Source organism: Gadus morhua, chromosome 2 (genome assembly GCF_902167405.1).
Source record: "Gadus morhua chromosome 2, gadMor3.0, whole genome shotgun sequence".
Taxonomy (NCBI): domain Eukaryota; kingdom Metazoa; phylum Chordata; class Actinopteri; order Gadiformes; family Gadidae; genus Gadus; species Gadus morhua.
This window is the reverse complement of record NC_044049.1, coordinates 4,668,137-4,682,243: the sequence shown is the minus strand read 5'-3', so window position 1 is coordinate 4,682,243 and position 14,107 is coordinate 4,668,137. Positions and strand designations below refer to the sequence as shown.

The 14,107-nt window shown below is 50.4% G+C and overlaps 1 protein-coding gene across 1 annotated transcript in view; it reads right to left on the bottom strand.

The window, feature by feature from the left end:
• Positions 1 to 74: 74 nt before the first annotated feature.
• nfixb (nuclear factor I/Xb) overlaps positions 75 to 14,107 on the bottom strand; it is a gene marked incomplete in the record, with an annotated part of 110,906 nt that continues 96,873 nt past the window's right edge. Inside the window, 5 exon segments of the mRNA XM_030350166.1 lie at positions 75 to 5,452; positions 6,428 to 6,519; positions 8,610 to 8,757; positions 10,155 to 10,330; positions 12,748 to 12,867. Coding sequence (XP_030206026.1) covers positions 5,438 to 5,452; positions 6,428 to 6,519; positions 8,610 to 8,757; positions 10,155 to 10,330; positions 12,748 to 12,867 — 551 coding nt within the window.

Here is a 14,107-nt window from a genome sequence, read left to right as displayed (position 1 = left end):
TTGGGATCCCCGTATAAATGGCTAGAGGCTAGCTGCTTCCGACCGGTATAAAGACATAAAGCCGGGACACAGACGACAGTCAAGAACATCCTTTTATTCAATCAAGTGAAGGCATGGCTCTTTCAAACTGTTCTTTTTTATTATTATGGAAAAGAATCGGTAATTAACACATGCATTTCACCGCAGGCTCTGAACCCTGTGGACTGAGTGCACGGGGGGCACCCTGTGGGTGGGTGGGGGGGGGGCACTTGGTTAGGCTTCCAGGATCCAGCGTTGACCAGTGGGTGGGGGATTGGGGGGGGGGGCTCATTCTATGTCACTAACACCGCCCGCCGCTACAAAACGTGTTAAAAAACAAACAAACCAAAAGGAATAAAAAGCAAAACCACGTCGGACCAGACAGGGCATAGCTGCTCTAACTTTACATGACCAGAGGGACTTTCATCTGATAATCACCAGTGGCCGCGGTGGGGAGGGTCCCACACCCCTAGCCTGAAGCAAGCACGCACTTGTCTTGCATATTACGCAGTAGCGCGAATGCGCGGCCCTGTACCCCCAGTTCGGTCTCTGTATTATGGCTTGTTGTTGGCGAGACACTGATAATACTGCTGATGGCTTTACGTGCGTGAACAAAATAAATCACAGTTGCATATTGACTGTTGCAGGAAGTAAGAAACTGATCTGTTGATCTCGCTGGTGCTTCGCCTGCTGGCTTTGAGAGCCCGATCACTTTCGGTCAAATTATCAGAAATGTATGGGTGTTGATAAATAGCGATATTGTGAAGCTATGTGTGTGTATAAAACGTAATGATTGCGGGAAATAGGAGCTTTTCTGAGCTGCCCTGCTCTGGTCCATTCCGTGAATAAGGTGCTGAGAGAATTCAGGGGCATTTTACCCCATTCATTTTTTTTTTTTTAAATAGCTGGTCTCATTCAACCACTAAAAGGTGCATAGTCGAATGTCTGAAGGCAGCATCTAACCGCTGCCCGAGATACGCAATGACAATGACAATAGATGAAAAGCAAATCCAAATTAAATTCAAAAAAGTATAAATAGATAAGAATAAAAAAATTACAAACATATCTGTCCACCCTAACGTGACCCCCCCCCCCCTCCCAGCCCAGGACCCTCACCCATCACATGCAAGTGGCTAGGTATCCCACAACACTGATTGGTCAAGGCTCGCTGGCCTGGAAAACCACTCTCATGCGCCCCCTGCTGGCCCCCCGGGCCAGTCCAGACCAGAGCCCGGCGGTGCAACTTGTTCATAAGCTGTTGAACGGAGAAGCCGAACAGAGACGGGTATGGCAATACAATGTGAAGCGTACAGGACGAGAGTAACATGTGAGCTAACTGCATTCTGCTCAGACAAAGAAAACAATAAACTGAACAAAAAACTTTTTTTGCGTATTCTTAATCATGTGTTGTTCCCTCCACTCAGAGGAAGAGCGATGCGGAAAGAGAAGGCTACTCCAGTGTCTAAAGAGACAGAAGACGAGAGAAAGAGGAAGAGAAGTGAGATTTTTTTTTGCTTTTTTTTGTTGCTTTTCTTAATTATTCAACGATAAAAAGAACTAAATGACACCGATTTCCTTTAGCACTATAGGTATACTTTAGTACTAGGTATACTGCTTTTAAAAGCTTGACAGAAACAGGATATAAAGGAGGGCATTTTTTTGTGTTTTTCTTTTTGTTGTTTTTTTGACATGGGCACTCAGGTTAACAAGATGGAGTCGTGTGAACAAAAGGCACTTTTTAGGGACAACCTTTACAATGCTCTGAGTCTATGAAACTACGTCACCAAACACATACTAGAATCATTTACAGCTGGGAGGGGTGGAGGGGCGCTTCACTACGCTGCGGTAGATCTGGATTGGGCCGTGGGAGGAGATTTTAGTTTAGCTTGTATCTCCGGAGTCACGGACCTCCAAGGGATAAAGGTTGGAGAAAAATGCCTTTTGTCACGATCTTCTCACACAATGAACCCCTCCCCCACGGTACATACAAAAAAACAAAAAAGGATAATAGCGTTTTCCTATGATATGACCAAGTCCACTGGTTTATTATTCATGTATAATAGAGCTTGACTGTACTTTAGCCTGTAGAAAGCACCTGGTTTTCCATAGTGATAATATATTTATGATTTTGCTAAACTGTTCCTTCAACCCTCCCACATTCTAATAAACAAATATCACAAATGAGAAACGTTTCAAACGAAGCAAACAAAATTTTAAAAACGAGGAGAAAAAAATAAACACAAATTGGAAAATTTCGAAAACATTTTCCCCCAAAATACGTATGCAAAGACGAGGGATATTTTCTCTCTGCTCTCGTGTTTAGAGTCCCGGAGCGTGTGGACTTTACAAAACTCATTTAAAAACAGACGGGGGATCCCTGTGGTTCTCCACACCCTCCACCGACCCTCTTCTCTACCAAGCATTGCACATGGCTCAATCAACATACATCATTTAGCTTCAACAACAATACGTTCCCATCGGAAAAACTAACAATTTCGTATCTCAACTACGTCATCACGTTGTGCTATCTACGGCTCTACGGTATTTGCCTGGGATTCTAGCGGTTGCTTGGCAACCCAGGGGATGGGGGGGGGGGGGTATGGTTGGGGGGGTATGGTGGGGGGGGGGGGGGGGGGAGTTTGGGGGATTGCTACGACAACCAGGGTCGCGTCCTTTTTAACGATTTTATTTTTTTCCCTACGAGTGCAACAAACACGCCACGCTTCAAAAAATAACTAGACTGCCACGGAGCTTATCTTGCAAATAAAAACATGTATATATCTATAAATATATATGTGTCTTATATATAAAGATGCTTGTAGGTATGTAGAGCTAAGCTCTTCTTCTATAGCTTATACGTGAGAAAGAAAAAGAACCTGAAATAATGTCAGACAAGTTGCATAATGGAGATATTGAGGCACTTCCAGCAATCGGAAATCGAATCACCTCCTCTGGGCGCTGATCGGGGGGGGGGGGCAGACGTGCACTTACTCCCTGACAGCGTGGAACCCTGGTCAGGCAGTCCAGTTATTTTGTGAGGGTTGGTTGGGTGGGTGGGGGAGGGGGCGGGAGAAGGGCTAGGGAGACTTAATTGGATTTGATAGCTCGTTAATTAAAGTGAATACGTGTTGCGTAATGGATTAAGATGAAGAAGCATAACGACCTCATCAAGATTGTCTACACTTCCCTTTGAGTTTTCATCTGGCGCGTTCCTTTTTTTCTTTCTGTTCGTTTTTTCCATAACTCGTAACCAGAATGCTGACTGGGCATTAGATACAATTAAATAAGCATGCGTGTGCATGGGCTCGTGTTATGTGTGTGTTTGTGTGAGTGTGTGTGTGAGTGTGTGTGTTTGTGTGTTACTCGCTTGATTGTAACGGACGAAGACCGGTCTGGGTGAGGCGCGTCTCGCTTGGCGTCGTCGCTTTTAGTGCATTTTGTCTTCTTCTTCTCTTTCATGCCGATCGACACACACTTCCTGTCTTTTAGGAAGACAGGAAGTAAGGATGTGGGAGGTGTGGGGGGGGTGGGGGCTGGCCGTGTATGACGGTGAGTCTAGATCAGTCTCAGTCTCTTGACCTCATCCAATTGGTTATCATGTCTAGAGGTCTAGGCAGTCTAGACTCGTCCAGGGACACTGAGCGCCATGGTACCTCTGCTCTGAGAGCAGAGGTTGATCAGGACGGTAACTTAGCTGAGTCAGTTCAGCCAGCCCATCATATTAACACTTCAGGCTCAACAGTAGTTTCAAAATAACTTGGCAATTTAGTCCGAGCTTGGCTGGGTTTTATGTTCCTATAAGGTAAGGGAGGGGTCTTTAAAAGAAATAGGAGAGAGGGGGGGGGGGGGGGGGGGGTCAGAGTTTCACCCTGGAAGGTTTGGAGTCGCGCTCTTAGACGACAACCTTTGTTCCCGTCTTCTTCGTACGTTTGTGTGGATCAGTGGCGCCGCCGCGGTGCCTGCTGCCTCTCTGCCATAAGGTGCTTTCATTCAAATACAAAACAATTACAAAATAGTACAAATTCAAGGGAACAGATTCAAACAAGAAGTACGACAACAGAATAACAAAACCTACTCTTCTAATGTTTTTTTTTCTTTTGTCTACATTATAAAATCGGGGGAGATGGGGGAGGGCTGGGGGGGGGGGGGGGGGGGGGCAGAAGGAGCGGAGACCACCCGACGTGCGCCTACCGCCATCGGTCTCGTTGCCGCGGTAACAGAGGATGATACGACCATGTCTGTACGTTTGTGTGTGTGTGTGTGTCTGTGTGTGTGTGTGTGTGTGTGTGTATGTGTGTGTGTGTCTGGTTCAGGGTAATACAATTAGATCTTGAAGTGTTTTCAGAGATTTAACATTGATATGCCGGGGCCTAAAATGGAACTTTGTCTAGGAGGTGTTTGTGTGCATGTGCATGTGGGTGCGCCGTGTGTGTGTGTGGTATAACACGTGGATGCAGGATGTCCTGGTGATAACCGAGGGATCTCTGGGGCGTTGGAGGGGCCGCGCGGAACGGGGCCGGCGGGTTTAGAACCAAGCCGAACCGCTAAGACGGGAGGACGTGTTTTGAACCTCGCTCCTCCCGTCTGGTTTTAGAAACCTCGTCCCATGGGCTCCGTTGCCGTGGTTTCCAGGTGAATAGTGCACATCGTCAGGGTTATAGTGAGTTGGTTCAACGTGTAGTGCAATCTTCAGAGATGTGATTTGGTTGTCCGGGGTTAGTAAGAGTCAGAGTCCAGAAAGAGGAACTTCTTAATTTTGGCGGCGATGTAGAGACCGCCGTTGCAATGGACTGTAGCTTTAGGAGTCTCTTCTTTTGGAAACAAGATGTCAGATCCCTATTGATAAGATGTTTGGGTGATTTTGCCTTGGGGGGGTATTTTCAGGGCTTCGGGACATGGATTGGATCTCCCTTGAAATGTCTTCCTGTTTGTTTCTGGCCGGTTTAAACTGGTTTGGCCGGATCGAACCGGTCTGGGTCTGTGTTCACCAGCCCAGCGATCCCTCGTTATTAATGGAAGAGGCAGGTGGGCTCTGGGTGAGGGCGGGGGGAGGGTCTGCTCCAGGTGTGTTGTTCTGGGGGGTGAAGAAGCGCCTGCAGCTGACAATCCTCCACCTCTGGTTCAGCTGCCTTCTCCGTCAGGCCGGGGGGGGGGGGGGGGGGGTTATGGGGGAAGGGGGGAGTGGGCGGCGGGGCGTGTCTCTGTTGTTGCTTTCACTTTCACTTTCAGCTCACGGAGTGGGTGGTGCCTACTGGCTGTGATGTCACCGTGATGTCACTGGGATGTTGTTGATGTAGTCATCATTGTTATTGTAGTTGTTGTTTTTGGAGGAAAACGATCTGCTGTTTCTCGCTGATTTTCTCATTCTCTTATTCGGGATCGTAGAGAAATAAATGTGGTGGGTGGTTGGAAGGTGTTGTCAGAGGAACCAAGACTGCAAGAGAGAACAGAACGCTGGGTTACTCTACAGAGCGCTCCCTAAAACACTTACACAATGACGATCAAATATCAACCAGAGCTGTTTTCATCTCTTCTTCAGGAAGGCCCCTGCACAGGAAGCCCACCTCAACACTTCTGGATCGGCCGACGGAGAGGAAAGAGACCGAGATGGAAATCCACATTTCCTCTACTTCCTTCCTTCACCCACCCAGCGGCAAACCCTTTACACTGTGAGCTAGCCCTCTAGCAGGATGACCTCCGCTAAATTAAACTCCTGTCTGTCTGTGCTGTGATTGAGACAGCTAGGCTAGGCTTCATGCTGCTAATAGCTACAGGAAGCTAAATGCTCAAAGGGGAGGAGGTGGTGGGAGAGGAGGAGGAGGAGGGGGAGGTGGGGAGGTGGGAGGAGGAGGAGGAGGAGAGGGGGGGGGGGGGGGTCGGGAGGAGGAGGAAGAGGAGAGGAGGAGTAGTGGGCACCTCTGTTGTGTTTGACTCTTCCAGTCTGCATGAATACCCCCCCCTTCCCCCCTCCTGCCCTCTACCCCTGGGCACCGACCCAGCCGTCTCTCTCGCTCAGTCTGTCTCCCTCTCTGTCTCGTTGGCAATGTGTTGCCACCATCTATTCTTCCGCCTCCCTACCCTCCCCCCTGAGCGACCCCTCCCCTCCCCTTCTCATATTCAACCTCCACGGGCTATGACATTATGTCTGGTTGCCGGGGGGAACGAGACAGTGCGACGTGACTTCTGTGTGGCCTTGGCACTCACTCAACCCAACCCCCCCCACCCCCACCCCCCCCGCACCTCACTCCTCTTTCTGGTCGGTCTCCCACTTTATGTCCTCCACCAGACGCAGTTCTCTCTCTCACCACTAGAGGGCACACGGAGCCCAAGAAATACGTGTGAGACACGCCGTGTGAGAGAAACAGAGTAAGAGGTAGAGAGATACAAAGCGCCAGAGAGAGAGAGGTACCTGGGTCTGTTGGGGGATGTTCAGAAAGTTGTTGTCCCGTGATCCGATGCCGACAAACCTGTTGGCAGCTGAGGCGCCTGACGTGGAGTATGCTGAGAGAGAGAAAGAGAGAGAGAGAGGTAAAGAGAGGTAGGGATACATGGAGAGGGAGCAGTAAAGAGATGTAAGAATACATGGAGAGAAAGAGTGGTAAAGAGAGGTAAGGATACATGGAGAAAGAGAGTGAGAGAGACGTGGTCAGCCACTGGTTCAGGGGTCAGAGTTCATGTGCAGAACATCAACATGTGGCCGGCTAACAAACTTAGGAAAACAAACTGCAGTGGGAGCGTTCGTTATCCTTCCCTACTTTTATTTCCATGGTTTGGTTTTGAAAAGCCTCTCAGCTCAACCTATATCCTCTCATTACGGTCAGACAGGGCTGGCTTGCTTCGTCAGCTCAGAGGTCCCTGAGGGGCGGGGTTTGATCCCGCTGATTAACTAGCGTTTGATGGAGCGCACCCGGGACCTTTCAAACCCATCAAAGTCTGGGACACATTTAGGTTGGCATTTTGAGTTCCCTGACGTTCCCCTGAGCTACTGAGTTCTGAGGAGTTCCTGAAAAAAACACATTAGTGTGTCCGTGGAGAGGGTGTGTGTTTGTGTAACTGCGTGTGTGTGTTTGTGTGTGTGTGTGTGTGTGTGTGTGTGTGTGTGTGTGTGTGTGTGTGTGTGTGTGTGTGTGTGTGTGTGTGTGTGTGTGTGTGTGAGAGTGTGTCTGTGTGTGTTTTGGTCTGTGTGGGAGATGGTGTGTGTAGGCCCGTTTGTGTGCGTGTATTTGGGTCTGTATGTGCTTGATTGTGTGTCCTGTGTGCGTTGTGATTGTGTGTGCCTGTGTTAGCATGCCTGTCTGTTCGTGCGTGAGTTATTTTTGTGTGGTTTTCGATTGTTAGTGTATGTTTGTGTTTTGTCTTTTTTTCTTGTTGGTCTGTGTTTGGGTGTGTTTGGGTGTTGATTTAAGTGTTTGTGTGTCTGTGTTTGTGTGAATTTGTGCGTCTCAGTCTGGGTACAAAGGGGTACAACGGCACAAGTAATTCAAGGAAGGTATTTTGTGTGGATAAGAAAGCAGTGTGGACACACATACTATTACATCCGTGAGTTTAGGAATGTTTAACACATAGAAGACAAAAGACCAGAGGTTTGGGAAGACCAACACTAAACAACATAAAACAAGCGCTCCGTCCAACACCCAGATTATAATTACGTTCAAACACACAAATATAACAACTTCCTGAATCCATCTGCTCTTAAATACAAACACACAGAGCCCCACCACTATTACAGCCCTGCCCCAACCACAACCCACCATCTTTACAACCCCCACCAGCATGACCATCTCCACCATGACCATCTCCACCATCACCACCACCACCTCTTTCAACACAACCACCACCACCACCACTAGGACAACCGCCACCTCACCACTATGCTACCCATGCTACTAAACTGATCAATAAGCTAATCATCAACCAACCATCAAAAATTGAACAAGAATATTTCCAGACTGTTCAGACCAGTGACCAAGTCCTTAAAACATGTCTTCGTAAACTGCCCTACATTCGTGTCTCTTTGGAAGCAGACTGCTCTGGAAACTGGATCAATGGGATCCGGGCAGGGAGTGAATTCAAGTCCAGGACAGTGCGGTAATACCAGAAACCTGGATGTAGTAACCCCAGCACATCAAGGCAAGCTGGTATTCCACCAGGCTGAGTCCAGAGCCCTGAGGAACACCTCACAGAACTCCATTTGGAGAAGCCTATAACAGACCGAGCTCCACAGGGACGTTGATGTTTGAGGTCCTGTTTGAGCTGAACACAGGTCAGAGTCCCCCGGGCTCTATCTCTACCAGCACCGCAGGGTGGACTGGTGTCCCACCGGGGCGAATATAGAGCCCTGAGGAAGAAGCTTCTTGAAGGTTCAATAAAAAATGCCAAGATGTCTGAGGTTTCGCTCGGCCTCCGAAGACTACGACGGTGGCGAGACATCCCCGTGACAGGAAGTGACGAGGGGGAACATGGTGATCGGGGGGGGGAAGGGTAACTCTCTGACCGGGGGGACGCTGGGGGGGCAGGTGATAGTGAGTGTTTAATTTCGGGGGGTTGGGTTCTGGCTGCGGTCTCTGCAGGGGGGGGGGGGGTCCACTTACACGGAGATGTGGGCGAGCTGAGTCCGCCGTCGGGCGGCGTGCTGCCGGGTTTAGAGTCGGGCAGGGGGAGGGGCACGGGGCGGGCCACCGGGGGCGGAGGAGGAAGCAGGAAGGAGCCCGGCATTTTGCTCTGGCCACTCCCGTTAGGCTGCAGACGACACACAGGTCAGGGGGTCAGGAGGCGGACCCCAGACGCAGGATGAGAGAGGATGACCCCCCCGGGACAAAAACAAAAACCAAATCCATGAGGGAGGGGGGGGGCGAGCGGCGATGGAGGAGGAGGGGTGGAGGGAGAGGAGGGTGGGGTAACTGGAGAGTAAACAACGTAGGAGGGGATGGATGTGCGTAATGCGTAATCCATGTAGATGTCAAAAAAACAACCAATAACAACGACATGGTGGGGAGGTGGGCCAGGGGCTAGGTGGGCCCACTGATGGAGGTCTCCAGGAGGGTGGAGGAAGGAGGGTTGGAGGGGGGGGGGGGGGGTGAGCGAACATCTGGTCGTGGTTGTCCGCGACATGGCCATGACAAATAAAAACCATGGGGGATACTTCTTCTACACAAGCACAACACCAACGATACCTCCACCAAACTCCAAACCAAAGTCATGAGCACTCTCCACGGAAACACACACACACACACACACACACACACTATGACACGACACAAGACAGGTTTAATGAGCTGTGATTGGTTGACTTTCGTGCTATGGTTAGATAAGTTCTGAGGGGGTGGGCGGAGCAAAAACAACAAAATGACAACAACAAGAAAAGACGACAACAACAACAATAGACAACCACAAACAACAGAGCTGGACACGTGCTACAACAGTAGGAGTAGTTTACAACGTTAGCTAGCTAGCTAGATAGCATACATTTGTAATTACATGTGTTCATTGTTACAGTGGATATGATAAAAAAGTTAATGTTTGGGATCATTTGGGTTCAGATATTTTCCCTAACCCTTTAACAAAAATAACAAACAAATATTTGAACATGCCATCACACCATGCTGGTGTGATGGCCCTTATTCAGGCTTCATATATTATATGTTCTTGCTTTATATAGTCGACCCTAGCCTTTTGGTAAGGATAACATTGTTGAGAATGCTTCTGTTAAACACTTGGACTTTGAAGTTTTAAATTTAAAGCGGATCGAGGTATGACATGAGCGCTGTAAAGAGAGACAGCAGAAGACAACAGTGTTGCATTTCACACACCTGTGACTGACAGGCAAGATGGATTCCCCGAACCAATCAGGGAAGAGACGTCCTGATTGGTCAGAAATGAGCCAAGAGTGGTCTAAAATCGCAATACTATTGACAGTAGGCGCAGTCCACCACATCAGATATTCTCATCAGACTCACTAAAAGCTGACGGGAAGCAATGGCTTTTCTAACAGACAGCATTCTAATAAGACATCGTAGGCTACCTACAGAACCTTTAATCTAATGTAATACATAACAGACCATTGTGACTACGACTGTGGTCGTCCTATTGCGTTTACAGACCAGGTAAAGCGGGGATACGACGTTGTGCGGTCCTACCTGGCCCGTGGGCTGTCCGGACCCATCGGCGCAGACGAACTGAACAAACTCCTTGAGGGGGTCCTGTCCAGGGTGGTGGTGGTAGCGGATGGTGGGGTGGGTGAAGTACGGGCTGGACTGCTGGATGATGGACGGAGACGGGAAGTGGAGCGCAGAGGCGGAGGCTCGGGGACTTCCTGATGGACAGGAAACAAACAAGCCACAACAAACAAACATGGAGGGCACAGAAGGAGAGGTGTGTTAGAGAGGAGGTGAGGGATGGGGGAGGGAGGGAGGGGAGGGAGGGGGAGAAAGGGAGGAGCGAGAGAGGGAGGGAAGGGGGGGGGAGAGGGAGGGAGAAAGGGAGGAGAGAGAGAGAGAGGGATAGAGAGGGAAAAGCAAAGGACAAAAGAGAGTGGGAGAAATATGAAGCAAATCAAGAGGAGCGGAACAGTTGTACGGCTGAGGAGATATTCTGAGCACCACCCAGAAAACAGCGGCAGAGTTACACCACCTCCCAACCAGGCTCAGGAGACACATAGACCCACACAAAGCAAGCGCACCACTATGAGATGATGTTTTTCTTCTGAAATTGGAGAGAGACGGCACACACTAGTACACACACCAATACACACTTGCATATGCTCACTCGTATCCAAAGCCAGAGGAGAGAGGAGAGAGGCGCGAGGAGATGAGAGGAGGCTGATTCAACCGTAGTCTTTAAATGACTCTCTAACAGTTTTCAAATCACTCTCACACATCTTAGGTGTGATAATATTTGGAGATTCATGTGTGTGTCTGTGTGTATGTTTGTGTATGCATATAAGTGACTGTGTGTGTATATATGTGACTGTGTGTGTGTGTGTGTGTCTGTATGCATGCACTTATATATGTGACTGTGCTTGTTTGTGTAGGTGTGTGTATTTATGTATGTATGTGTGTGTGTGTGTGTGTCTGTATGCATGCACTTATATATGTGACTGTGCTTGTTTGTGTAGGTGTGTGTATTTATGTATGTATGTGTGTGTGTGTGTGTGTGTTTGTGTGTGTGCAATGTATATATATATTTGTGTGTGACATATAGCATGTGTCTGTGTGTGTGTGTGTGTGTGTGTGTGTGTGTGTGTGTGTGTGTGTGTGCGTGTGTGTGTTTAACATAAAGGTGTGGGTATCTTAACTGAAGTTAGGTCAAAAGTACCTTTAATATGTTGGTCCTAACTCTTTTAAAAGAGAGTGTGAGACTGTGTGTTTGCATCTCTCTCCTGATGAGGAGGTGCCCCAGCTATGAAGAGCACCTCCTGGTCCGTCCGTCCCCTACCCTACCCCTCCCAGCTGCTACTGTTGTCATGCCAACACTTGTCAGTGCTCTACATCTTTCACTGTGTGTGTTTGTGTGTGTGTGTGTGTGTGTGTGTGTGTGTGTGTGTGTGTGTGTGTGTGTGTGTGTGTGTGTGTGTGTGTGTGTGTGTGTGTGTGTGTGTGTGTGTGTGTGTGTGTGTGTGTGTGAGAGAGACAGTATATATAGGCTTGCCAACTCCAGTATCCCCCCCCCCCGCGCTTCCACAGACCCCCCACTAATCCCATTACAGACTGGGAGAAGGCCAAACCCTCCTGTGTGTGTGTATGTGTATGCATATGTATATATGCGTGTGTGTGTGTGTGTGTGTGTGTGTGTGACAGATAGTATGTGTATGTTTGTGTGAGTGTGTGTGCACGCGCACATTTGTCTGTGTGTGTGTGTGTGTGTGTGTGTGTGTGTGTGTGTGTGTGGTACATGGGATTTCAGTTTGTGACTGGGACCCATGGTTATTCTGGACCACCAGGGGACAATTTCAGCTCTCTTTCCCAGCATGACACCTCATCACTGGGCCTCGAGGCCCGCGTGCATCAGCCTCTCCATGGAGCAGAACCACTCTGATCAGCATGTCTGGGAAACTCACTGGAGCCGAGCGAACAACCAGCAGGAAAAACCTTCTCCAGCGCATCAGAATGAAGCTAGTGTTGTTTGGTTGGACACTGCACCCTCAGAATATGCACTCCCAGAATGCAAAGCTTTGTCCCTTCAAGAGGAACTCGTGAGCAGGAGGAAGAAATTGATTCAGCCTGAACACCAAGCACAGCCTGAACAGCCAGAACAGCTTGAACAGCCAGAACACCCAGAACAGCCTGAACACCCAGCACAGCCTGAACACCCAGCACAGCCTGAACACCCAGAACAGCCTGAACACCCAGAACAGCCTGAACAGCCCAGCCACCACCGTGTTTCCCCCGCATCCCAGAGACCCAGCACAGAGGGGGAGGGAGGGCGGGGAGGGGGGCAATACAGGCGGAAGCCATCACTGGGAGGAGTGGGGGGGGCTGGGGTCTGGAGGTATGTAGGATGGACTCAGCCAGTAGGAGCCGTAGTGTTCTTGGGGAGTAGGTCTGAAAGGGGTGGGTGGGGGGGGGGGGCTTTGGGAAGGTGGAGCTGGGGTTTGTAAAAGGGTGCAGCTTGTTGGTTGAGATGTTGGAAGGGAGAGGGTGGGGGACCACCCTTGTGTTCTGAGGGTGTACGTGTCGGGCTTTGAGAGGGTGGGGGGGTTAGAGGGGGGGGGGAGCTCCAGTAGGGCCTCACCTGGTCGCATGCCCGGCAGCAGGGGCAGCGGGTGGTGGGAGAACGCCATGCGAGGGGGCCGGGCCTGGCCGCCGAAATCGAATTTCCCCGACTTCTTATGAGAGCCGGGCGACGAGAGGCCTGGCGGGGACAGGGTCGACACAGAGAGGAGAACGCAGAACACACCAGGTTTAATGAGGACCAGGGGGGTCTCCCCTCAGCAGGCAGACCGAGGTGGAACAGAATCTACTACAACCAAGTACTGATGACCGCCGATCAAACACAACTAAGGGTTTGGCTTGGCTCAAGCTGATTGGTTCCTTTATCGATCGCTCGATCGACTCATTTGAATGGTCATTTTACGTATTAGATCTCGGATTGGCCGTAGAGAAGGACCGGCCCCCGTATCAAAGTCTTCCCTGGAAGTAGCGCATGTAAACAGCTGTTCATCATCTTGGGGGGAGGTTAAGATTGAGGTTGGTGGCAGTGGGGGAGGGCCATGTTTTGAAGCAACAGCGGGAAGGGAGGTGAGGTTGGGGTGAGGCACAGTGTGAGGGGGAGATGGGCACAGTGCCAGCACTGCTGGACTACTTCCTCCGGTCATAGGCGGCAGCAGCAGCAGCAGCAGCAGCAGCAGAATCCTTCGCACCGTCGTTGCAAGCGTCTAGCCCTCAAACGCGGCTGAATCCACGTCCAGGAGTAACCCCCTAACTTCGAGGAAGCTAACACCCCTGCAGATCCCAAGAGCAGCAGCGTGTTCCCAGAGTCCGCGTCGGGCTTTGAACCGGAGCGGTGAGAGGCGGCGGTGGTATGACAGGGCTCTATTTAGAGCTCAGGAGATCTGAGACGACCTCGCCACCGACAGCTGCCCGTGTGTTTATGAAGGTGTAGAAGAGGCAGGGGGTGGGTCAGGGGGTGAGGCAGAGGGGGGAGGCAGAGGGTGAAGCAGAGGGGGGGGGGGGGGGGGGGGGACTGGAGGTAAGACAAGGGTCAGCTGGGATGAGGCGTGGGTGAGGCAGGAAGTGAGGCAGGGGGTGAGGCAGAAGGTGAGCTAGGGGGTGAGGCAGAAGGTGAGCTAGGGGGTGAGGCAAGGGTGAGGCTGGAGTTAGGTGGGGGGTTAGGCTGGAGGTGAGGCAGGGGTAAGATTTGGGTGAGGCAGGGGGTTGAGGCTGTGGGTGAAGCAGAGGGGTGAGGCTGGGGGGAGGCAGGGGTGAGGCAGGGGTGAGGCTGGGGCAAGTGAGCCTGTAGAAGGCAACAGGGGAGCTGGCGTGACCCTCATGTCAGGTGTTTTGTTACTCGCTCTTTTTTAATGGGGGAGAATTTATGTACAGAAATACTAGAGCACGCATGGGGAGATGTCCGTATGAGGCCACACACACAC